This window comes from Macrobrachium rosenbergii, chromosome 41 (assembly GCF_040412425.1).
Source record: "Macrobrachium rosenbergii isolate ZJJX-2024 chromosome 41, ASM4041242v1, whole genome shotgun sequence".
NCBI classification, from domain to species: domain Eukaryota; kingdom Metazoa; phylum Arthropoda; class Malacostraca; order Decapoda; family Palaemonidae; genus Macrobrachium; species Macrobrachium rosenbergii.
The window spans coordinates 34,547,208-34,573,994 of NC_089781.1; the positions used below are offsets into that span (position 1 = coordinate 34,547,208).

The window sequence follows — 26,787 nt, forward strand, 5'->3', positions numbered from 1 at the left end:
TTTAACACTATTTTAACAATGATTAACATCATAACCAAAGGAACAAATTGGAGACTACTACTAGCGAAGAAATAAGATTGTTTTGTTTACAGACTTTGTTGTTGTTGAATAGATCACTGGAACATATCTTTTGAAAACGGATTAGTGATGGCTCTGAGCTCAAAAACCAAAGGACCTGAAAAGAGCAAGTAGCGCTGTCTGCCTGTCTCTCTCTCTCTCTCTCTCTCTCTCTCTCTCTCTCTCTCTCTCTCTCTCTCTCTCTCTCTTTTTACATAATTGCGCTCAACCATCATTCAGTCCTGCAACTTGATCTTCCATGTCCCAAGTTCATATACCACCGATCAGTGTAATCATGTACATGGAGAGAGAGAGAGAGAGAGAGAGAGAGAGAGAGAGAGAGAGAGAGAGAGAGAGAGACCATGTGATGTAAGTGCAAATTCTTAGGAATTGGCTTCGTTTTGAAAATTCAGTCTGTTAGATTGGCAGGTGGGAAGGAATATCAGTCGATGGGCTGCTGATGAGGAAACTTGAGATATCCACGTGTTTTCCTTCATGCAATCTCACTGACAAGGTTTTAAATAATGCTTTCGAAGGCAACAGCAAATTCGCATCTGTAATGACCAGTTACTTATAATCAAAGCAAAAGCAGTTGTTCATTGTCATTACAGTAAGGCATTTGCACTAATTTAATGATTATTTAATGCAGACCGAGGTCGCTGAAATTTCCCATACATCGTTATAAGGTCCAAAGACCCTTGCGTCGTTATATCTCGGGATTGTTTTCAATGTCTAATATGATGTTGTCTGGTAACATGAGTTTCTTACCTGACTGGCTCAAGCTATTCCATAGCCGAGTTTCTGGAGAATCAATAACTGGATTGTTAAGAGGTACAGAAATGGCGAATGTCACAACCACCAGGAACACGAGGCCTTTGGTAAACACCATTGTAACTGCAAAGTAATGTCATCCTATTAATGAGACAAGTGCAGAGGCTTTTATTCATAGCAGAATGAAGAAGAAAAGTATTTTTTAAATCAAAACTTGATAAAAGACACATCTCACATCTGTTATTCCATGCATTAATTAAGACCACTGAGAAAGTATTAGGTGGAAGAAACTTAATACGTATGTTTTAACAGAATGAACCATCCCAAAAAGTCAGCCTATAATTCTAGTTTCATAAAACCAAATTCACTGAAATGGAAATCCCCTAAGAAAATAACCATAACATTTCCCATCAAAAATTTTATCTATGTATTTATGTATATTAACGTTGACGTTAGACTGATCAAAGAATTTTCTCATTACCTCCAGGTGATAACTAGGTGACATCCATGACAGGCTGCCTTGAACGAAAGATAGATGGAAAGAAAATCTTATGAACAAAACGGAGGTACTGTGTTTTGCAAGGTTAGGGAAAGGCAGAAGATGTTAATACAAAGGGGAGATTCTAACTTATGTTGAAAAGAAGTGATACTAGAGGTTATCTACGCGGGATAACCTGATATCTCTAATGCATTTACCAAAGACATGGAAATAGTACATGACAAAGAACTGAAGATTAAAGTAGCAGCAATTAATTGGCCGATTAATGGGATTATTATTGCTTTATATTGTAAACTACTCATAGGAATACTCATTTATATGCTATTTGATCTTCTTTATATCCGTATTCTTTTCTAAGTAAGAATTTGTGTGACATAATAAAAGTGTCTGTTGATCTGCAAAACATTTTTTCACTGACATGTTCTCTAAGAATTTTAGAAAAGTAACAAAAGGCCTATTTTCACTTTGCATGATATAAAATTCATAAAATTTTCTCTGACAGCCGTTTGCAGCGCTAGATAAGCCACCCGAGTAGAAAGACTGAGCTCTGTGTCTGCGGGTGTGGTACTGATTGGTAAGTTAGCAGAAACGAAGCAGATCGTAATGCATTCCAGGAAAAGTACGAAAGTGAAAAGATAGTGCATGATTAACAATAGACTAGATTGATTATGCGCAACTAGTATGGAGAAGGAAAAAAGTACGTGAAAAGTTTGCTGTTATGATCCTTATGGGTTGCTCTAGAAGCAAAAGCCCGCGCTGTCATAACGACAGTTTAATAAGAAAAAAAAAAAAACACACAACACGCTGTTACGATATGTCAAAGACCGAGACGTATGAAATGACAGGCTAAAGGTTCTAATTTATTCTGGGTGAAGTTGCGAGGAGAAAAAGCAACGTTCGTAATGCCTCTGCGTTTTCTATTGAAGAGAAAACAATTGAAGGAGACACTTTTCGGTGGTCCTTAGTTTTGTCTCATTGGTTAATTTGAATACAAAATCAAATTTTCAAGGAAAAGATCGATTGATGATTAAGTTAGCAGAGTTAAGGGCGAAGGGCGCATAGGTGGCCTTGTGTAGACGTTTTATGAAAGGACGTTAATTATTGTAGATAGTTGTTTTTGAGAAATCTGCAGAAACTAGACTTCGCATAGAAAATTCAACAATAAAGTGTTATAAAGTGTTTTTAGAGTAGGTGTTATTAAGAAGAACAAGTAAGGTACAGGATACAATCATAAGCAGACTTATAGCAGAGGGTGCCATCTAAATACCACCTGGTTTCATTCAAGTTAGATTATAGGAGTGAATCAGCCTAAGGAACCGCTGTAAGTATAGATATGAATGCAGTTAGATTGGTGAATTCAGTTAGGAAGAAATTTGACTAACATATTAATGGGAGATGTATAAGAAAAATGTGCTACGATTAAAACCTCAGAAAAGACTAGACTACAAAACGTGCCTGAAAAAAAATCACATGTATCATTTTAAGAACAGTAAGGATAGTCGAATACAGATGCATAAGGAGAAGCGTCAAGACCATGGGCGGTGGGATGAAAAAATATGGGAATTAGCGGGTTTAGTGAGGGTCGATAGTCGAAGACTATTTATACTATACTGTTAAAGAGTAGAAGGAATATTCATAAAAAAAATATTTAAGAGGAATAAGGAAATAAAGGAGGTAATGGAAGAAACGGAATGACAGTTAATGAAATGTTTGAGGATGGTCATAGTTTAAATGCCTAACTATAATTCTAAGAAATTGGGTGATTTCTTTGAGTTGTGCAAGTCCTGTTTTCTTTGCTCAATTTGTTTTTGCATGAAAGTTTGCTCCTCTGTAATATGGAAATTCACTATAAGATATGCACGTATTAAAAAGTATACTGCGCTTTGCTTACATAATCTGATGACGATTACTATGCAGAGCACCTTCTAACTACACTTATTCAATTACTATATTACGAAGAACCTCGTGTAATCAACCGTTCAGATTTATTTCAAAAGCATGCAGCCAGAATGAATCCTTTAATGGTACCTGAATAAACTTCATTAATTTCTCGGGGATTATTTATTACTTGGTATTTGTTTTAATTATTCTGGAAGCATTTGAATTACGCTACTGTTTTACAGTTAGCAACCGGTGCAAGGACATTATTGACACTAGCTGGAATAATCGTCTTATTCGTCACCTTTGTCTTTTTGCTAATTCCTATGGACACCAGAGACACAAAAATGATTCACTTGTTTAAAGATACACAGCTAAGCTAATGTATTTAATAATTTTCCAAACAACTGGCGAAGCCACAGTACAGACTGAACACGTTCTTGTTTACTACTTACAGCTGGTGACGGACACTCTTCCTGAACTGAATACTGATATTTAGCACTGTTGAAGAGGCACAAGAAAGTTATATCTTGTACAAAGTATACCTGCTTCACGAAGCCTAGTCCCTCTCAGCTTCGTTATTCACTGAGGAGATACCGACGCAGAACAGTCTATTCATATCAATCGAAATGACTCAGTGACAGGATGATTTATCAGGAGGTAATTTCCTCGAGTTATCACGAGGGCGTCAAACGCTTTTTTGCATTTGCTACGCAGTTAACGCAACGCCCCTGACTAATTCGAAAAGCATGGTGTTATGCGTCACTAGTATTCATCTCTCTTGACAGAAAGTGCCCTTCTCTCTCTCTCTCTCTCTCTCTCTCTCTCTCACGATTTCTATAAGAAAACCATGAGAGTTGATGCTATTACCTAGCCATACACTCTTTGTAATACCAGATATACCAGATAAATAAGGCAGGAAAAGTAGAAGGCTCAACGAGTGCTATAGAGATGGTTTGGCTTTTACAGTAATGAGAGAGAGAGAGAGAGAGAGAGAGAGAGAGAGAGAGAGAGAGCGTGGGGGATTTCTGTCAATAATTTACGTAGCTAAACCGTTTTAGTTTGAAATGGAAACTTGAGGAGAATTGGACGCCATGAAAAACATACTGAAAGATAAAGAGACTTCACCAGCTCCCAATTAAAGTCATCCCTTTGGACTGAAATTGTCTTTGTTTGCTGGAAAATCCTGATATTTTATTTAGAGCAATAATATCTGATCGATTTTATAGCTGGTGTTAAGACGGCAAATAATTGTTTAGGTTAATCAAGTGCATGATTCTGTAGACATTCTGTATATCGGGGTTGATATGCTTAATGTGCTTTATGATGAAGTTTATACAGTTAGTTCCATGGCGTGGTATTGTGATGTCAATGAAATTGCTCCCAATGCCTCTTTTTTAAATATGTGCTCTCTTATCACGTTACTCCCAATATACATGCTTGGAAACATCATAACTGAATGACCAATGCTGAAATTGGGGTTCCTGAAGAAGGTCACCGCAATTTGGAATTATCATGTCTACCCTGAAAAGACAAGAGGTTTGCTAAGTATATACCTGTCATAACTGGGATCATAAAGAGGTCACACGAATTCAGATTTCGTGAAGGTAACGATGCCGAAAATTACTGACACCTGAAATGACGGAGGAGGGAAGGGACTACTTGAACAATGCAGGAACTCTGTCTTTCCATAAAATGGCATTCCGCGCATATAAAGGGCTGATTCTTAATCCTCATACCAGAACCAGAGGGATTTGCACCTTCTTATGCAAGCTGTTTTCGAGTCGATTGTTGTCGTAATGTTGTTGCCACCCATAAACACTGACCATAAACAAGGTTTAGGGTCGGAACACTGTATGGGCAAGGGGTGTGGGGCGGGGGATTTGTGGTTTCCGAGCTCTATTGTTTTAACTATGTTTGTGGGAGTATATGTGTTTTAAAAGTAGAGTTCTTAATACGCTCATTTTGGGGCGTTACGTAATGAGTAAGCTTCACATCCAGAAATTTAGTGGAGTTCATTGCTTTTGCCGGTATGTTTAAAATTAACTTTAATTTTGACCGATTTACATAAAATTTTGTTTGCAGATGTACCTTATGCTCTGTAAACTCATGGCTCCATATTGATGACCTTGACTTACTTTTCAGCATCAAAGTTCCAAAAAATAGAAAAAATTTGGCGACCAAAACATCTCTTCTGTAATGACCTGTAAGATTCAAACACTTTTGATATTTTAGTTTTCTGACCAATCCCGTTTAGAAGGAGCTCGTTTCCAAAGTGTCCGACCTGGTAGCTAATCAGAAAGTAAACGTGATTTCCGGAAAAGATGCCACGAACAGGAATTCACTGATGACAACTTCGTAATTTTTGTCCAAGGGCCATGCAGGGTGCAGATAGCCTGAAATAAGCCATCAGATCAATGATCTTAAAGGAGCTGCTAAATAGAAATCATGCAATGAGTTCTAAAATTCAAGATGACAGCTCTGTTTAGTTATTCGTATTTCTTACTTTCTGAAATCCGCAAATTACTGCTTTCTGTTTGTTAACTGAGTCTTGATTTTCAAATCTTGAACATGGGAATTATGCCTGTGATGTTATGATATCAATAGTGGAGTTTCAGAATTATCCCGGGAAATTGCAGTTCTCTTTGGGAAAAAGTAGAAAATCATGCATTATGTCACATAAAACACGAGTTTTCCTTCGTAAATAACATGAAATGTAGAAAATATTCGAACACAATCAGTCCTTGTTTGCAAATGTCCTCTTCCCTTCTCTTTCAATTGTTCTACTGTACACCAGCAGTCCTAACTCCAGTGCGAGACCCATATCGCATATTTTGCACATTTTCGTAGCTGCCGGGCTTACACTGAGAAATTATGTAATGAATAGAAATGCCGTTATTAGTAATGCCTGAACAAAATAATCACTGAATTGCAGAAGGGAAATACATTCATGAATATTCTTGTATTCATTTGATATGAATTAGCGAAATTTTAAGAATTTGCCGAACATGATAATGTTACGGATTTTTTTGTCAAACATTACAAAAATAAATAATTCCTAAAAAATGACTCAACAGAACTAGCATAAAGTGACCTTGAACCATTGGTAAAGGTCGAACGAAAAATCAATCTGAATCTTTCCACGTAAATCAGGCAAATGGAATTTTCACTCATACCCAACAAATCGGGAAGTTTTGCATATGATTGATGGGAATGAAAGAGCGCGTCGGACAGGGACTGTCCTCGCTATTTGTCGGACGGGGTTTTGGAAAAATCGGGAATAATATTTGTTTTATTTAAAAACATTCAAAGTTGGTGAAGGCGGAATGAATTATTTTGGTGGGCCAGATATAGTAAACTGACGATGTTTTGAAGATCCCTCCTTACGCTGTTATAGACCTTAAGAAGTGATGCTGTCTTACAATTCTTTCTGCCTATTATTATCATTCAGAAGATGAATCCTATTCATATGGAACAAGCCCACAGGGGCCATTGACTTGAAATTCAAGCTTCCAAAGAATATGGTGTTCATTAGGAAGAAGTAAGAGGAGGTAAAGGGAAATAAAGAGAGAAGAGATTTTTCTTATTAAAGAAGAAACAAAAATGTATCACAATGCAAGGAGAATAGTATTAGGGTAGTCATGCATTGCATCGTCGCTTGGACTTCTGAAGTTCCAATCGTACGACGTCCTTTGGGACGCTGTTCCACAGTCCAACGGTGTGAGGAATAAAGGAGGACCTCTGGAACTGAGAACTTCTACGGCAAGGCACATTTACTGCATATTGGTGCTGCTGTTCAGCGAATCTGGTTGCTCTCGGTAGGAAAAGGGGATCAGGGATCAACTGTAAATGTGAAAGATCTCTGTTAAAATACAACTTATGAAAAAGTGACACGCAAGACACCATCCGCCGATGGTCCAAGCCATAACTGCTGATATTGGGAACCAGAAACCTACAACCACGAACCACTCCATCTAAAAGAGATAAATCTCTAGCAGAAGCAGACATCCACACCGGAGAACAGCATTCTAGTAAAGAAAGTACAAATGACCTAAAACAGGTTGCATTGATTTCATCACTGTTATAAATATATGAGGCCTTACGAACAATAGCTAACTTTCGTGCGGCATTTGCTGAAACTTTCATTAGATGTTTCTCAAAAGTTATAAGTAAATCAAAAGTTACACCAAGAATAGTTAAAGCTTCAGACTCATTCAGCAAAGTCCTATCCACCTGAAGGGGAGGATGTTGGGAGAAGTGGGGGCGAAATCTGTACCAGTTTTGCTAATCAATAGTGTTTTGGTTTTACTGGAGTTCAGCCTTACACCCCACCGAATATATCATTCACTGATCCAGTCCATGTCCCGATTGAGGCTGAGAGTAGCTTCATTTTTCATGGGTGGAGATTTTACTACACCCACAAGTGTTGCATCATCGGCATGATATATATATATATATATATATATATATATATATATATATATATATATATATATATATATATATATATATATATTAATATATATATATACATGTATGTATATATATATATATATATATATATAATATTATATAATATACATGTATGTATATATATATATATATATATATATATATATATATATATATATATATATATATATAGGTCAAATAGGTCAAATAGGGCCATATTCTATTGCTGTATCTGTTTTAAGAACAGAATCAATCATCTTATTTTCCTAAGATCCTCTGGTAGCGGTGGCCCATCCCTGGGTCAGCAAATTCCTTCTCCCTCGTCGTCTTCTCTCACTGAATCTATCTTCAAACAAAGGCCTATCGGAATTAAACACTGAGGTACAAAACTAGACTTTATTTGCAAATTTAATAAAAGTAATTTAGCAAAAACTACAATCATGAAACGGAGTGAATCCACCTCCTATAAATGGAAATCATCACTAGAGAAAATTCTGACCCACAAACATTCAGATTAATGATTCTAGACCAACCAATACTAGTGACTAACATCCTGGTCACCAAACAAAGTAAAAAGGTCGTAATTATTCTAGACCACAATAAATGTCATATGGTATGTAAAAGAATAAACACCACTTCCAAAATATTCATCCTCACAGGACGAACCCAGAATTCCTGTTAAAAGAAACATATCATATATTAAAATCTGAAATGGAGTACCAAGACATCAGTATTCAAAGCGGAAAAACGTACAGAATGGGAAAATGCATAATGGGGACAGGAATTTCACTGCAGCACAACTGGGTATTTCCACATAATGTCTGGAAAAGATATAAGTGTTCATGAGTTATGGTACTCACTTCTATGGCACCAAATAACAGATTTTCCAGTGACGGTCCTTCAACACTGCACCACTAACAAATCAGACCCAGTCACAAAATGAAGTTCCCCTGAAGTGACTGTTCCTCTGATAACATACCATTAGAGAGTGCCACACACATATGCACTCACACTGTCTCCATGCACTTAAATCCTGATCATGGTCAGGAAAGCACAAATGCATGCATCAGATACCTTGCTGTATCTAACCATGTAAATCTCCAACGTCGACACAACTGCACCTGCAGTGGATGTGTTTCTGACAGGCCAGCACATAGTTTGTCACTGACTTAATAGGAGCTCGGTCCACCTACCTCTGGGCGCCCCTGCCCAGGTACGATAACTGTCCAATCGAAAGTTCAGTAAGGGCCAGCTCCAAAATCATAGCAAACCACATGCACTAGATACGAAAATTATTTGTTTCATATGCATGATTGTCATTCCAATACACAGTTAATTATAGAATGCATCACTTCACATCTTGCATTTTTGATAGTCTAAATGTTCTGGACAGCTTGCAAGTGTACAAGCCCATGCTTCTCTTCACATCTTGAATTCCTGGCGATCCAACTATGATGACTGGCTTGCGACAAGCCCATGTTGAATATAGCGCCCAAGAATCCTTTGCATCAAAGAGATGTCTCCCAGCAACTACGGAGATTTGTAGAGGTCCTGCCCGACATCTCTCCAAAAAAATCCTGGATCCCCTCATGAAGGCACAGACGTAGAAACCTGCAGGCATAATGTAGACGGCCCCATATCTAACTTGTATCAGTTGAAGCTCACAGAAGTCATTCATAAGGCACTGCTGTGAGGAAGTGGTGTATAACGTAAGTCGGTCATGTCGACAGTCAACCCAAAAGGTACCTAGTCTACTTACTATGCCATACAGTTATTGGACCTTAAAACCACTGGGGAAAAGGTCGTATAATAAAACTGTGAAACAATTCCAAGTTACTAACTGGAATTTCCACAATCAACCCCCTATCAGGTACTCTAACTTTAAGATACTACCCATACAAATTCTTCCCAGTAAAAATTTACTTGAGAACCATAACGATATAGTGAATTCATTAAAGGCAAGTCTAAACATCCGAGAGGTAAAATATCTCATACAGTCATCAAAGTCTTACCCTGGTTAGCATATACTGGTTAGCAAATGTACCCATTAAAGAATGCGGCTGCCACCTCTTCCGCTGTTTTATGCTTCAACGGAAAAATTTCTACGAACCTAGTTAACTTGTCAACTTTACACTTTTTCTTTACAATATAAAGGTGTTTACCCTACCTTCATCTCTTTTTTTTAAATTTTTATATTTATTTTAATATTCCAAGTGCAATTAATACTTTTTTATTTTTGATATTTATTGGATTGTTCCTAGTGCCATTAAGACTTTTTCTTTATAATGTAAAACCCTTACCCTACCTTCTATTCACCTTTTTTTTTTTTTTTTTTGACATTTATTGGATTGTTCCAAGTACCATTAATGCTTTTTTATTTTTGACATTTATTGGATTGTTCCAAGTGCAAATAACACTTTTTCTTTATAATGTAAAAGATTTTACCATACCTTCAATTCGCTTTTTTTATTTTTGACATTTATTGGATTGTTCTAAGCAACATTAATACTTTTTTATTTAGTACATTTATTGGAATGTTCCAAGTGCAATTAACACTTATTCTTTATAATGTAGAAGCGTTTACCTGACCTTCAACTTGCTTTTTTTTTATTTTTGACATTTATTGGATTTTTCCAAGTGGCATTAACAGCTTTCTTTATAACATAAAAGCGTTTACCCTACCTTTTATTAATTTCTTTTATTTTTGACATTTATTGGATTGTTCGAAGTGCCATTAATACTTTTTTATTTTTGATATTTATTGGATTGTTCCAAGTGCCATTAATACTTTTTTATTTTTGACATTTATTACATTGTTCCAAGTACCATTACCGCTTTTTCTTTATAATGTAAAATCGTTTACCATAAATTCAATTCGCTTTTTTTTACATTTTTTGGATTATTCCATGTGCCATTAACACTTTTTCTTTATAATGTAAAAGTTTTCATCCTACCCTCAATTCGTTTCTTTTTTTTGACGTTTATTGGATTGTTCCAATTACCATTAACACCTTTTCTTTACAATGTAAAAGCGATTACCCTACCTTCAACTCGTTTTTTTTTTTTTTGATTGTTCCAAGTACCATTAATACTTTTTTATTTTTAACATTTATTACATTGTTCCAAGTGTTATGAAGACTTTTTCTTTATAATGTTAAAACGTCTACCTTACCTTTAAATTGCTTTTTTTTTTATTTTTGACATTTTTTGGATTGTTCTAAGTGTCATTAACACTTTTCTTTATTATATAAAAGTGTTTACCCTACCTTTAATTCATTTTTTTATTTTAACATTTATGGGATTGTTCCGACTGCCATTAACACTTTTTCTTTACAATGTAAACGTGTTTACCTTACCTTCGACTCCTTTTTTATTTTTGACATTTATTGATTTCAGCCAAGTGCCATTAATACTTTTTTTATTTTTGACATTTATTGGATTGTTCCAAGTGCCATTAACTCTTTTTTTATTTTATACTTTAAAAGGTTTGACCCTAAGTGCAATTAATTTTTTTTTATTTTTGACATTTATTGGATTGTTCCAAGTGCCATTAACACTTTTTCTTTATACTGTAAAAGTGTTTACCCTACTTCAATTAATTTTTTTATTTTTGACATTTATTGGATTGTTCCAAGTGCCATTAGCACTTTCTTTACAATGTAAAAGTGTTTACCTTACCTTCAACTGATTTTTTTTTCATTTTTTATATTTATTGAATTGTTCCAAGTGCCATTAATACTTTTTTATTTTTTACTTTTATTACATTGTTTCAAGTGCCATTAACACTTTTTCTTTACAATGTAAAAGCGGTTACCATAGCTTCAATTCGCTTTTTTTTATTTTTGAAATTTTTTTGGATTGTTCCAAGTGCCATTAGCACTTTTTCTTTATAATCTAAAAACGTTTATCCTACCCTCAATTCCCTTTTTTATTTTTGACATTTATTGGATTGTTTCATGTGCCATTAACACTTTTTCTTTATAATGTAAAAGTTTTTACCCTACCTTCAACTCGCTTTTTTCTATTTTTGACATTTTTTGGATTGTTCTAAGTGCTGTTAATACTTTTTTACTTTCACATTTATTACATTGTTCCAAGTGCCATTAGCACTTTTTGTTTATAATGTAAAATCGTTTACCCTACCTTCTATTCACATTTTTTTATTTTTGACATTTATTGTATTGTTCCAAGTGCCATTAACACTTTTTCTTTATAATGTAAAAGATTTACCTACCCTCGATTTGCTTTTTTTTTTTTACATTTATTTGATTGTTCTAAGTGACATTAATGCTTTTCTTATTTTATACATTTATTGGATTGTTCCAAGTGCAATTAAGACTTTTCTTTATAATATAGAAGTGTTTACCCTACCTTGAATTCGTTTTTTTTATTTTTGACATTTATTGGATTGTTCCAAGTGTCATTAACACTTTTTCTTTATAATTCAAAAACGTTTACCCTACCTTTTATTCAATTTTTAAAATTTTGACACTTATTGGATTGTTCCAAGTGCCATTAATACTTTTTTTGACGTTTATTGGATTGTTCCAAGCGCTATTAGCACTTTTTCTTTATAAAGTACAAGAGTGTACCATGCCTTCTATTCACTTTTTTTTTTTTGACATTTATTGGATTGTCCCTAGTGCCATTAACACCTTTCCTTTACAATGTAAAGGCGTTTACCTTACCTTCAACTCGTTTTTTTTTATTACTTTTGATATTTATTGGATTGTTTCAAGTGTTTACCCTACCTTCAATTCGTTTTTTTTTAAATTTGGACATTTATTGGATTGTTCCAAGTGGCATTAACACTTTTCCTTTACAATGCAAAAGTGTTTACCCTACGTTCAACTTGCTTTTTTTTATTCTTGAAATTTATTGGGTTGTTCCAAGTGCCATTAACAGTTTTTCTTTGTAATATAAAAGTGTTTACACTACCTTTAATTCGTTTTTTTATTTTAACATTTATGGGATTTTTCCAAGTGCCATGTACTCTTTTTCTTTACAGTGTAAATGTGTTTACCATACCTTCAACTCGTTTTTTTTTATTTTTGATATGCATTGGATTGTTCCAAGTGCCATTAATAATTTGTTATTTTTGACATTTATTGGATTGGTCCAAGTGCCATTAACACTTTTTCTTTATACTGAAAAAGTGTTTACCCTACCTTCAATTCATTTCTTTATTTTTGACATTTATTGGATTGTTCCAAGTGCCATTAACACTTTTACTTTATAATGTAAAAGAGTTTACCTTACCTTTAACTCGTTTTTTTACATTTTTGATATTTATTGGATTGTTTCAAGTGCCATTAATACTTTTTTTTATTTTTGACATTTATTACATTGTTCCAAGTGTTTTTTTTCTTTATAATGTAAACGCGTTTAACCTAATTTCATATTTTGACATTTATTGATTGTTCCAAGTGCCATTAATAACTGTAAAAGTTTTTACCGTACCTTCAATTCGTTTTTTTTTTTTTTATCTTTGACGTTTATTGGATTGTTCCAAGTGCCATTTACACTTTTCCTTTACAATGTAAAAGCGTTTACCCTACCTTTAACTCGTTTTTTTTTTTTTTTACATTTTTTGGATTGTTCCAAATACCATTAATACTTTTTTATTTTTGACATTTATTGCATTGTTCCAAGTGTTTAAAACCGGCTTCTTTATAATGTAAAAGCGTTTAACTCGTTTTTTCGCTTTTTTATTTTTGACATTTTTGGATTGTTTCAAGTGCCATCAACACCTTTTTCTTTACAATTAACCTACTTTTTTTATTTTTGACATTTTTGGATTTTTCCATTGTTAATACCAACATTTATTGCCAAGTATTTACACTTTTTCTTTATAATGTAAAAGCCTTTACCCTAACTTCAATTCCTTTTTTTTTATTTTTGACATTTTTTGGATTGTTCCTATTGCCACTAACACTTTTTTTAATGTAAAAGCAATTACCGTACCCTCAAGTCGGTTTTTTTTATTTTTGACATTTAATGGATTGTTCCAAGTGCCATTAACACTTTTTCTTTATAATGCAAAAGTTTTTACCCTACCATCGAATTTTTTTTTTATTTTTGACACTTTTTGTATTGTTCCAAGTGCCACTAACACCTTTTCTTTATAATGTAAAAGTTTTTACCCTTTCTTCAATACTTTTTTTTTGACGATTATTGGATTGTCCCAAGTGCCAATAACACTTTTTCTTTACAATGTAAAAGCGTTTATCCTACCTTCAACTCGTTTTTTTACTTTTGTCATTTTTTGGATTTTTCCAAGTGCCATTAACACTTTTTCTTTACAATTTAAAAGCGTTTATCCTACCTTCAATTCGCTTTTTTTTTTTTTTTTTTTTGACATTTACTGGATACGAAGAGTTTTTGACCAATGTTCATGGAAGTGAAAACTAGCTAAATCTTGGTGAATTTCAATAACTTTTTTCTCTCTTGCAATTCCTCAAAAGGCTTCCCGCCGTTGGTTTCCTCTTTGAAGACTTGTTTCCCTTTCAATTTCGTAGTGGGGGGAGTTTTTCTTGTAAACAAATAAGTAAATAAATAAATTAACAGAAATATGGAAAGGGAAATTAGATCACTCAGAAGGTAAAGGTCATTACCATTCATAAATTTGACAATTACTATTAATTACCTTTTAGTAGTCAGTTAATTTTCACTCCCATATCTCTTCATTATACAATTCATATATCCCAATTACTATTAATGATTTTTTACTCCCTTCTCTCTTCATTATCAAAACAAACAACTACAATCTCTTAACAGCAATGATATTAATAACAAGGGCATTTGGAGACCCCAAACATCTGCCAAGAAGGGACGATCCATCATCAAAAGTCCCGTTCCTATCTCTCCCAGTAAGTCATCACTTGCTGTTAGTCAAATCTTCCCAAAAGCCCAAGAACACTTTTCCATAATCCTGCTAACCAACGAACAAACAAACAAAAACAAAACTAACCAAAAACAGCAGCTTAATAAATTTAAGAAACAAACACACGACCATTAAAGCAATATATATAGGCGATGTTTTCTCGAATGTTACAAATATTACCTAAGGACTCTTAAAATAAAAAAAAGCGAGGGTAGACACACTACTGGTGATGCTCTTCTGTAAATGTGGCAGTGACTGATGCTTCACTTTTACTTACAGCCATCCCACTCTTAAGTAAGCTGTTTTAGAGCATAATAAAAATATTGTCAATAAATCTTAATATTAAAGATACAAGGAAAAACAAAGGCTAAGATAATTCTCTTTTTTTATACATAGAAAACTTTCCCTACGAAGACTTTACATTTTATTGAACGGATTTTTTTGAAATCATTAAAAACGAAGAAACAATACATTAAGATGAGTAATGGTGACCAAAAGTGCTAGAGTAATCCCAGAGAATTAATCCAGGAGGATTACGGTATGGTTTTTACCGAGGAAAATAAGTACTGAAAAGGTGCTCTTCTGTTACCAGGTGATTTCATGTCAGATATTACCTTGCAATCGGGTTATAAGTCAATGCTCACTCACAACAACCCCCCACCCCCACCACAACCCTTTCGCCCACGTACTTCCTTTTATCTCAATCGTCATAGTGATGCTATAACCTCTCTCCTCTCTCTCTCTCTCTCTCTCTCTCTCTCTCTCTCTCTCTCTCTCTCTCTCTCTCTCTCTCTCTCTCAGTGCTCTAAAATGCTATGTTCTCTCAATCTTGTTTTCAAGGAGAACAACCATCTCTTGTATACACTAAAAATAACAGTGGATCAAGAACACTACCAAGTGGAAATCCAGACACACTAGGTCTTGGTTCACTAAAGATCCCATTAACAGCAACTCGCTGCTTCCTACCTGTAAGGAAATTTTGAAGTAATCCTAAAACATATCCGCCCACTCCAAGATTCTGAAGTTTATACATAAGTGCCTTGTGATTTACTAAATCGAAAGCAACACTAAAATCTTCTTGAATCACTCTGCACTCAAAACTCTTATCAAGGTTTTCTGGCAAATGGCAAGTCAAGTCTAAAAGAGCATTGCAGGTACCTACCTGCTTCCTATAAGCATATTGGCTATCAGCTAACAATCCTGTAGATTTCACATAATTATAAAATAGCTTAAAAGCAAGTTTTTCAGCAACGTTGGAAAGCACAGGGAGAACAGAAATTGGCCTTTAGTTTCTGCAGTCTGCAGATATGCCACTTTTGGAACAGGCACTGTATTACTACGTCGACATAAAAACCTATAGAATCAACTTAACTTGGGAGACAACACGCTACGAACTTTTTTTTTTTTTTTAAAGAACAAAGGGTAGAAACCATCAGGATCTTCACCCCATCTGTCAAGATTATCCAGAATTTTCTTAACATCCCTGGAGCAAAATGCAAATTTTGTAAGAATAGGTTCAGGATGACATGTATCAGGGAGAGGGACATCCTCAGTTGATTGCTTAGCTTCAAAAGCTCTATGAAGCATTTCAGCCTTTTCCCTAGGCCCAGTAACCAATCCACCATTATCTGTTAGTTGTGGTGGCATGGAAGACGAGCCCGACCCAAAGATAGATGATGCCAATTTTTTCCACCACAGATGAGGCTGAGTAATTCCTTCAAATTTCCTCTTCAAGGAATCATTGTAATATGTCTCGGGTGTATGGGAAGTTCTATTCGTAGCACGACGAGACTCAACTAAAATCCTGGAATTTAATTTGAACGATTTCGTCTCCATGTGTTGAATTCGGTCTGTTTGTTGTGGTAAGCTCGTCTACATTTATCATCAAACCACGGCTGGTCATTTGTCCTGAATCTGATGACCTTTCTTGGGACATACCTTGCAAAAATAGCCAGGAGCATTTAATTCAACTTCTTCTTTGGATCAGGATCTAATATAGCATCTGAAATATTAGCGATATCGGAAAAGATCATTGTGTTATTATAACTTTAGTATCTATTAAGAAAAGTGTAACCAATGAGAATATGGAACCTAAACGAGTAATTGAATTGTGAATTCTTAGATAAGCAAAGTATGGACAGTGTTTAAGAGCGTGATGAAATGAGTTAAGAAGATTGATAAATAGGAGTGAATAAGGTAAATTTTGTTGATCACGTCTGTTTTTTTTTTACACAACAAAGAAGCGGTGGCTATAGATTTCGAAGAGTTTACGGATGGTCCTGGCAAGTCAAGTAGACAAAGACAGTCCTTTTTTTTAAGCTTATCCTGTTTTAAAATCTTATAACACAGTAATGCCATTGGGTTTTTAGACTTTGTTTTAAGTTGGACTGGAGAGTGTTGATGAATAAATATCATGTGAATGAGATACACAAATTACTGTTAAGTATGGGAAGAGAGAGAAAATCAAAGTTTTTCTTCGAATTCGTTTCGATAACCTTACTTTATGCCATGAAGCCGAAACTAGATTTTAAAAGAAAGTAAAAAAAATCGTAAAAAACAGACGTTTTCTAAGAAGTCCTGGTAAAGTCCTAGGATTAAGACGAATTACAGCACTCAAGAAACATGGGAAAAAGTCGATACTCTTATTTAGAGGCCGAGCAAATGTAGAATTAAGAAAATTGACTGGACTTTGAGCCCACAATTTTCACACAGTACCTGTGAATTGAACTGAATATAGAATTTAAGCCATAGGCCAAGCACTACCACCTATGAAGTCATTCAGCGCTGAAACGGAGATTGACAGTAAGAGGTTTGAAAGGTGTAACAGGAGGAAAACCTAGCAGTAGCACTATGAAGAAAAAGAATATGAAAGGAGGCACAGTAGAAGGAATGAAAAGAGTTGAAGCTAGGGGCCGAAGGCACGCTGCAAAGAACCTTAAGTAATGTCTACAGTGCACCGAATGAGGTGCACTGTCGGCGCTATCCCCCTACGGGACACATTACCTGTGAAAACGTGAAGTCCATCTCATTACCCTCATTACCATTATGATGGGGAAGTACGGTGGTGGTCTTAGTTACCATTTCAACGGCCAGTTCTTTTAGTCGAAAGCGGGTGTGAAATTTTATTATTTGACTTAGAAACTACTTTTGAGAGAGAGAGAGAGAAAAAAAGAAAAGAAATCGACAAACTCTTAGGAGAGTTGCGTAATGAAGTCTGTTTGTGAAAGGCAGAAGGGTCTATTACAATGACTGCCCAGACTTTACAACAAACCTTATCTTGATAAAGGTATTATCGGGATTCGAGTGTGAATTCTGAAATGGTTTGTAAGAATTTATGAGTCTGTAACTTTGTTTTACTCGTACATATTTTCTCTTTGTGTATTACATCACTATAGCCTTTATACCAACCAACTAGAACAATGTTGATAAGATAACAAGGCAATAAACCATGGAACTGCTCTGAAATGATATACTGTGTACTGGTTTTTGACTTCGTATTCCTTGTATCGCAATCATTGCTTATGAAATTTATTCTATTTCCTCTTAGTTCTACTTCAAGACATTATTCATAGCATAAATGTAAGAACTCGACTCATTTCACTGATTAGAATCTTGGCAGGAATACTTTAATTATAGCAGTATTAATACGAGTTGTTTTCCGTCTTTTATTGTACGTTAAAAGTACAAAAGCCAGAGCGTAAATACTTGAATTATTCAATTTTCGTTGAACATGAGGTCACTGAAAACCATAAAAATTATAAAAACTTTAATTAATGGACCCCTTCCACCAACAATCAAGATAATTATGCCATCTAAGCTTATTCACTGTCAATATAGAAAAAAGCAAAGCTTATTGTGCTTTGATCTAGAACACATAAGCATTTGATTTTGTTACAGCAGAATTTTACAGAATGTCGTTTTTTCCTGATATTTTTCCCCCAATTTATGAAATACTCATGGCAGAAACGAAACTTCCACTTTCAATTATTATTTCGTCTCATATTCTTTTCAGTATCTGACACATAATCTGCTGTTCTCAAATTACAAAAACTATCTTGTTACGCATATCTATGTAAAGCGTTCCCAGTGGCGAAACAAGCGGATCTTAGCGAGCACATAGCATTACGTAAGAAAGGCAAGGCTTCCACGCTTGCATATTCACTTTTTAACTTAGATGACACAATTCTTTACTTTTATCGGATAATTTACAGTGAAGCATCAAAGTAATCTTTAATGTTTAAAAACTGATGAGTGATCTCTTCATTTTCTCATTTCCCTCTCAGGGTTATGCAAAGGACATCATCCGGGGACACCAGATTCTGGCGTCTAATACTGACAAAAAAACTAGTCAGCAGGTCCATGTGTGGAATGCAAAGTTGCCGGGTATTGTGGTCCTCCTATGAAGGATATGAATTTATCATCGCCTGGCATAATTAGTAGTTTGTCTAAATAAAAAAAAAAAACACGATGAGCAATTTCAATGTTCACTTTACAGTTAATGACTCTGCAATTAGAGGGAATGCATAAACATGGAAATTTTATCCATTTATTCAACTTCAGTGCCATGGTGCCTCACTAATGCACAATAAACAAAATGGAAAGAAATGGTCTTATGAAATTAACAACAAGTAGATAATACCAAGTTCCTCGCTGGGTGAGCGGGTTCCGTTCTCAGCTACCACTCTGTTGGTCGCGAGTTCGAATCTCCGACCGGCCAGTGAAGAACAAGAGGAATTTGTTTCTGGTGATAGAAATTAATTTCTCGCTATAATGTGGTTCGGATTCCACAATAAGCTGTAGGTCCCGTTGCTAGGTAACCAATTGGTTCTTAGCCACGTAAAAATAAATCTAATCCTTCGGGCCAGCCCTAGAAGAGCTGTTAATCAGCTCAGTGGTCTGGTTAAACTAAGATATACTTAGATAATACCAATCACGGCCCTTGCTATAAGTAAGGAAAAATGTAAACGATGAGGCAACTAAGCGCGAGACATGAGAGAACTAGAAGCCACAATAGTGTCAGAGGAAATTCACTTGATCAAACAAGACAACTGGGAGGGGAGAACATCAGCGTCCCAACAAAATACGCGATTATCAAAAGTAACTAAGTGATGTCAGTTAATAGTTTTCTTTTTCATTAAAATCTTGAATGAAACCATCCAGGCTCATCTGACTTTATCAAACAAGTACATTTAGTATGTTAAGGACTTTGATTTCTGGAAACACTCGATGCCAACAATGTAATAAGAAAATAGACTTTTAACCTTAAATACGACCTGTAAGCATTTTTACGTACAAATATGGAAAAAACTAAGAAGTATGAGCGAATGAAATTGGTGACGAATAAAAACTAATGAAGAAATAATGGGCGAGAAATATTATAATATGGAAAAACTTGAGGTTAAGAGATTCCTTAGAAAACAGGTAGGCAGCCTTTCCGTAACTGAGAACAGGACGTTGTAAATCACAAGCAAACTGATACTTTATTTATAGCTACTGGATAATTGGTAAGCCAGCAACTCACAAGTATTAACATAAAAAAATATAAAAATTATGTAATTGGAGAAAATTGATTCGTGCACAGCATAGCTCTGCCTCAAAGATTAATAGCAACAGAATGATATATCATTTCTCTTTTTTACCTTACAAGAGCCTACCTCAGAAAGTCCGACGCAACACTATGCAGGCCATTTGAAAGCCTCTTTTGTAACATTAGTGACCTGGTATCATTAATGAGTAAATTATTATAATTTTGTGTTATTGTTATGCCGCACTTGCATAATATCGGGTGTTTATTTTGAAAGTTTCACTTTTTACAAATAATTTAGTGACACATCAATATGGGGTCCAGGTCGTGCTGATCGTCTTCTGCGCGGAGTTCCTTTAAACAAATAAAAGTTTATTTCTGCTTATTAATTCTTCCAGTCAGGTCTGGTGGCGATGGCAAGAGGCTTTCACCGGCGCGATTCCTGGTACGGAAGAAGTTTTTGTAAACAAATGACGCTCACTTGCTTTGACAATGTTGGTTTAGAATTGCCATAAGAAACAAGAATGATTTCCATGGCTTATGTGAACATGGCAACTGTCAATAACCCTGTCCCACCGAGGTGAAAAGGGTAAATGGCATTTGGAAAACTATTGAATGATACCGTATGACGAAGGCTTCCGAAAACTCTTTGAATGACAAAAAGAAAAAAAAAGACAAAGTGTTGGTATTACAGGCCTCACGTAATAAAATTTTAGATGATGACGGATTTGTGACAATAAAATGAATAAACATGGAGGTGAAAACTAACGCTGATGCTTGATATAAATGTGGAAGGCTTGGAAGCGAAGCGGGGCTTAGAAACTAAAACACAATTGAGGGAATATAAGAGCGGATATATTTCGCTCACATAAACTTCAAACGAGAGGAAAATGTAAGATAACATATTTTAAATTGTTAAAAAATGAATTTATGAAAAAGTGAATCCAATAACCACAAAGGTGTGGGAGCTCTAGCTGGCATAAGGCTCATTTAACCTTGAACGAGTTATAAATACATCATTATGCTAATTATCGTTTCCAACGCCATGAGACGCCAGGGGTCTCTGAAATTTCGCTACTCAAGTCTCTCCTGTGAGACGAAAGGAGATTTGTGGAAATAAGCATTAAAAGAAACGAAGACTTGTGAGATAAATGAACAATGAAACTTCCTTAACACGGCAACTCTAAACTAAATGTTAGTTCAAAGCCCAATATATGCCTTAAAAAATTGAGCATGAAGTTGGAAGTAAAAAATGGGATGTTTCGTCATATGAAGGTGAAATCATAATAAAAGTGAAATGAAGCTTGAAAATTTTTTTGACATAAAAATGTCTATCGCTGGAGGAAATTTAGAAACAGGATACACAGTACGCAAACAGACATACAAATGGACTGGGAATTTTTAACTTAATCCGTTCGACAAACTCGCGACCTCAAATGAGAATCAAAATTTCAGAACCGAAAAAATATGTAAACACGAAAATAAATTCCTAACTAAAGAAAATGACAAAATATGACATCAGATCGTAAGTCATACGGTCGATTCTTCACAAAGAAACAAAGCCAAAACGCCAGAGACGTAAACATAAATACAGGGAACTGGATTTGGGGTCCATCAGTTTTCGTTTTAGCGTCGGGGAGTGTAGTGGTGTTGAGCGGCCCTGTGGCAAATCGAAATAAAGAAAAATCAGCAAGACTGGCTTCATCTCGCCTCATCTCATTAGACGGTATCTGTATTCTAAATATCTGCTAATTTAACTTACTAGTCCAATGTTTTATCTATGAATATTGTTTTCGTATGATTATACTGAATGACTGCTGTGAAAACGTACTTTGTCCTTTCGAAAAAAGAAAATTCGTCTGTGGAAGAACTCCTTCACAAGGATAGTTCTCTGCATGCAGTAGAACACAGCAAATATAAACTAGTAGTTTTTTCCTTTGAAGAAGAAGGGAAAAAATGCCCTAGAAGTCAATTCGGACAGAAATATTGCGTTTCCTAAACTCGTACTAGCAAAAATAAGATATACTGGTGAAATAATCGATATGGAACCTCCTTCTCCAACGAGTATGCTTAATACTGGATTGCTAAGAAAACTCATAGCAAAACGATAATGTGTAACAGAGAAAGAAATACCTCAGTTCTTTCGAGTAATGTTTAGGATCAAACATTTGACTATATCTTACCTTGGCCGTACGCCTGTGCTTTGTTAAACTGGCCTTCCTTCATGTCGTACATAATTTTCTAGAATATTCTTGCTGGAATATTATCCATGATGCAGAATTTTAAGGGTGGCACCAAAACCGGCTATTGACGATTCTTGAAGAAACAATTTTTGCTGAATTTCAATAGCCTATAAAACCCCGTAAGTTAATGCCTTCGTAAGAAAAAAAAATACAGAGGCAACCTCTGACGCAGCGTAAGTCCCAGTAATTTAATGCCTCTGTGAAAAAAGAAACTTGCAAAGGCAACCTCTGGCACGGCATAAAACTCCGTAAGTCAATGCCTTTGTGAGTAAAAAGAAAATAAAAATTAAATAGGCAACCTTTGGCGCAGCGTAAAAACCTGGTAAGTTAATGCTTAGAATAGATAAAACAAGTAAGATACAAAACTATGAATGTAAACAGAATCGAAGATTATAAAAGCTAATAACACACAAAAAGGACAAAAAGTACAAACTAAAAGTGCATCATAAAAATATGTTTGCGTTTTTAATTTTTGTATTATTCATGTGAGAGACGAAGGTCGTGTAATAAACGAAAAGGTGCGTACCGTACATATGATTTTGCCACCAGTGCCTTGCCGTTCTTTTGCAATGTCGCAAATCACAGTGACCTTTGTTCGAGACATTGATTTACAGGTCACTGTTAACACGAAAAAAATCTGAGAAACTGGAAGGAATGACAACAAGAGCAATCTTTTGTCTTTGCTGATCAAACGCAAGTAGCTAGGCGAGGAATGTTCCCTGCCAAAATTCTTTGGACTATATATATATATATATATATATATATATATATATATATATATATATATATATATATATATATATATATATATATATATATATATATATAAATTAAAAGGACCTCATTCAAACTGGATGGTATCTAATGGAGTATTTATTCAAAAAACTTACAAGCTTTCTTGGACAAACAGTCCACATTATCAAGTATCCGTACAATGAGCTAACACGTAGACCAGCTGTATTTATATCTGTGTGCTGGGTACTTTTAATCCTATAATCGCCTGACTCCTCCTGTGTGACCCCACCCCTCATGATCTCGGTCTTTCTCTGCTCCCTTCTTCCAGGTGTCCGTTTTCCGTGTGTTCTCTTGCGTTTTTCCTTCGTTTCCTCACCACTGTGGAGTATACGATTTTTCTAGACATGCTGTCTTCAAAGCCGTTTCCGGTGTTGGGTGTTCCCTGCCATTGTGTTGTTGGCGTAAGTTATGAAGTTATGAAGGCGTTCTCTACAACCAGTCTAGCCGTTTTGTTGGTGTTCCTGTACAGAAAACTCATATTTTCCCAGTCTATTTTATGATCATTTTCCCAACAGTGTTTGGCAACTACCGACGTCTGATTATAAAGCAAGGAAACAAAGGAAAAACGCAAGAGAACGCACGGAAAACGGACACCTGGAAGAAGGGAACAGAGAAAGACCAAGATCATGAGGGGGTGGGGGTCACACAGGAGGAGCTAGGCGATTATAGGATTAAAAGTACCCAGTACACAGATATAAATACAGCTGGACTACGCGTCTGCTCATTGTACGGATACTTGATAATGTAGACTATTTGTCCAAGAAAGCTTGTAACTTTTTCTGAATAAATACTCCATTAGATACCATCCAGTTTGAATGAGGTCCTTTTAGTAATTCTACTAACGCACAGAACAATTGTGTATGTGATAAAGTTAATATATATATATATATATATATATATATATATATATATATATATATATATATATATATATATATATATATATATATATATATATATATATATATATATATATATACATACATACATATATATATGAATTATTTTCTGTTAAAACATAATTCCATCAAATATCAGGGAGCCCATAGAAACGCCAAAATGTGGAAAGTAAGGATATATTTCAGAGACCATGTGAGTGGTCTCTGAAATATAGCCTTTATTCTCCACGTTTTGACGATTTTATGGGCTCCTTTATATTTGATATATATATATATATATATATATATATATATATATATATATATATATATATATATATATATATATATATATATATATATATATATATATATATATATATATATATATATATGTGTGTGTGTGTGTGTGTGTGTATGTATGTATGTATGTATGTATGTATGTATGTATGTATGTATGTATGTGCACGTGTGTACGCATGCATATATTTATGTATACGTATAATTTCTAGAATGAAGCACTTATTTGGAATGTTGATGACTGTAGAGTAGGCCTAGCTGTACGAATACAATGATAGCATTTTTTCAGGCGTATTTTCCTCATATCTGTATATATATATATATATATATATATATATATATATATATATATATATATATATATATATATATATATATATATATATATATATATATATATATATGTAATTTAGGTTTTATGATGCCCTACCAATTACTGAAAAATTTCCACCCCGTTTAGCCTACACTTATGCTTTATGTATACTAGGGCCGGGGCCGGCCCTAGGGTTGCTGGCACCCGGGCAAGCTGAACTTCGGCGCCTTTACAAGTATAATTTTATAAAATTTTCACAAGGAGAAAAATTGAAAATGAAGAATGAAGAGTTTATTGCAATAAACAAGATAAAGAAAACAGTTCAAACACGGCGCCAAGGTTTCAAATCCTTTCATTAATATAACTAAGAGGGAGAGACAGTTAACTACATTACTGGCAATCCTCACACATTGTTACAACCAAACGCTGACTGGAGGATAGTTGAGTGAGAGAAAGTCCGAAGGAAGGGTGCCGTTGATCGTCTAGATATCTGTACTATGGTCTATGCAGAACAGTGTAAGCAACAGAGGCCGTAGCACTTCGGCATTTAGTTACACCCCAGAAGGTGACTTATAAATAAGTCTATAATCAAATTCACAGTGACAGGTAATGAATGTTGACAAAGTTAGTGTGTTGCATTCATGGCACAAAAGAAAAGCAGGTGAGTTAGTAATATAATAAGTTAAAAACAAGTAAAAGAAGCGGAAAAATGAGGCATTCAAATCGGTACAGAATCCGAACAAACTGATGGTAGATTTTTCTAGACCCACATGATATCTAGCATTCGTTTACTTTTCCTGTGAATAAATTAGTTTTTTTTTTTTTTGGACAAACACTGAACATTAATACATTGTTTTTTTTTTAACAGTATTTGGACACCTTGCAACAAATTACACGACTTACGTTTATATACTTTTAACATTCTGGTTTTTTAAATTTAATTTTATTTATTATTTTGATATTTTCTTTTTATTTGGAAGATCCCAAACACATGACATGGCGCCCTCCTTGATGGCGCCCCCTAGCACATGGCGTCTGTAACATATGTATCATGTCAAGATGCCGTACTTCAACTGACCTTGTGTTGTACATGTAACGAGAACATTGCAACTGATGTAAACAGAGAGCGCTGTGGATCGCTCGCCAAAAGCATGGACGTCCCCTGTACATATATTTCTCTCCATAATAAATATAAGTCTGCTATAATCATCAAGGCTCTTATTCAAACAACAACATATTTCAACATGGTGGCAGCGTAACACTGGCATGTGAGAGGAAAAATACCAGGAACTCCTCCTCCTTCAGGAGATAAATGATGATTCCAGGATACCCCGATCAGAATCATACACGGGGCTTCAACTGTTCTACGACTCGCACGTGGACTGGAGATGTTCTTCAGCCCACCAAAATCGACAGTAAGGGTGTACAAAAGTGAAAATATTGAAAGGTATGCTTTTTTTACTCCACACTTGAAGGTGAAGTGCCTGATATTGGCTGCTGTACAGTGTATATTCTTCAAGTACCGGTATCCAGAAGCATAAGTCTTGTTATAGGCTAACCTGAGCCTAGTCGAAGATGTCTTCACACTGTCTCCGTTATTTACCAGTGAATTATCCGTTAGGTCATGTTCTGTAGGATATAGGCCTAGTAATCAGCCAGCACTGTATAGTGTTGACAAGTAATACCTCAGTGGTAAGAGTTTTTACTGTGCTTTCATATAAAAAGGTTAAGGATAGTAGCCTATGCACAGTACAAAAATGTCTTCCGAAAATATCCCAAGAATGGACTGGATGTCCAATAACTAGGCTGAATCTTTCAAATTGTTTAGGCAAAGACTGTCTTTATATTTTGATGTGAAGAAAATAAAAATGGAAGACTAAGTATCACATATTTTATAGCAAGTTGGTGATGAAAGGTTTGCATAGATATAATGCATAGACATTAAGTGACGAGGAGAGGAAGGATCCGATGTTATTTGTAACAAATTTACTGAACAATTAGAGCCCTCAGAAAATGTTCGTGTATGCAGATTAAAGCTCATGCAATATAGACAGAGATGAGATGAATCCCTTGATGATTTTGTAAATCGCCGTAAGCTTCTTGCACTGAAATGTTAATTTTCAGAAAGTGAATTAAACGAGAGGATACTCGAGTTGATTATTGCAGGTACGCAGACAGCATATTACCAGAAAGA

General features: G+C 35.0%; 1 protein-coding gene across 2 annotated transcripts in view; it reads right to left on the minus strand.

The window, feature by feature from the left end:
• Positions 1-3,817, minus strand: part of LOC136826464 (uncharacterized) — a 5,030-nt gene extending 1,213 nt beyond the window's left edge. Inside the window, exons 1-2 of one of the 2 annotated variants that reach the window (XM_067083669.1) lie at positions 3,661-3,817; positions 826-951 (exon numbers count right to left, since the gene is read on the minus strand). In XM_067083669.1, coding sequence (XP_066939770.1) covers positions 826-946 — 121 coding nt within the window. In that variant the 5' untranslated portion in view covers positions 947-951; positions 3,661-3,817. Of the gene's footprint in view, positions 1-825; positions 970-3,660 lie in introns of both variants that reach the window. The other variant, XM_067083670.1, reaches the window with a different exon arrangement.
• Between the last annotated feature and the right edge of the window lie 22,970 nt (positions 3,818-26,787).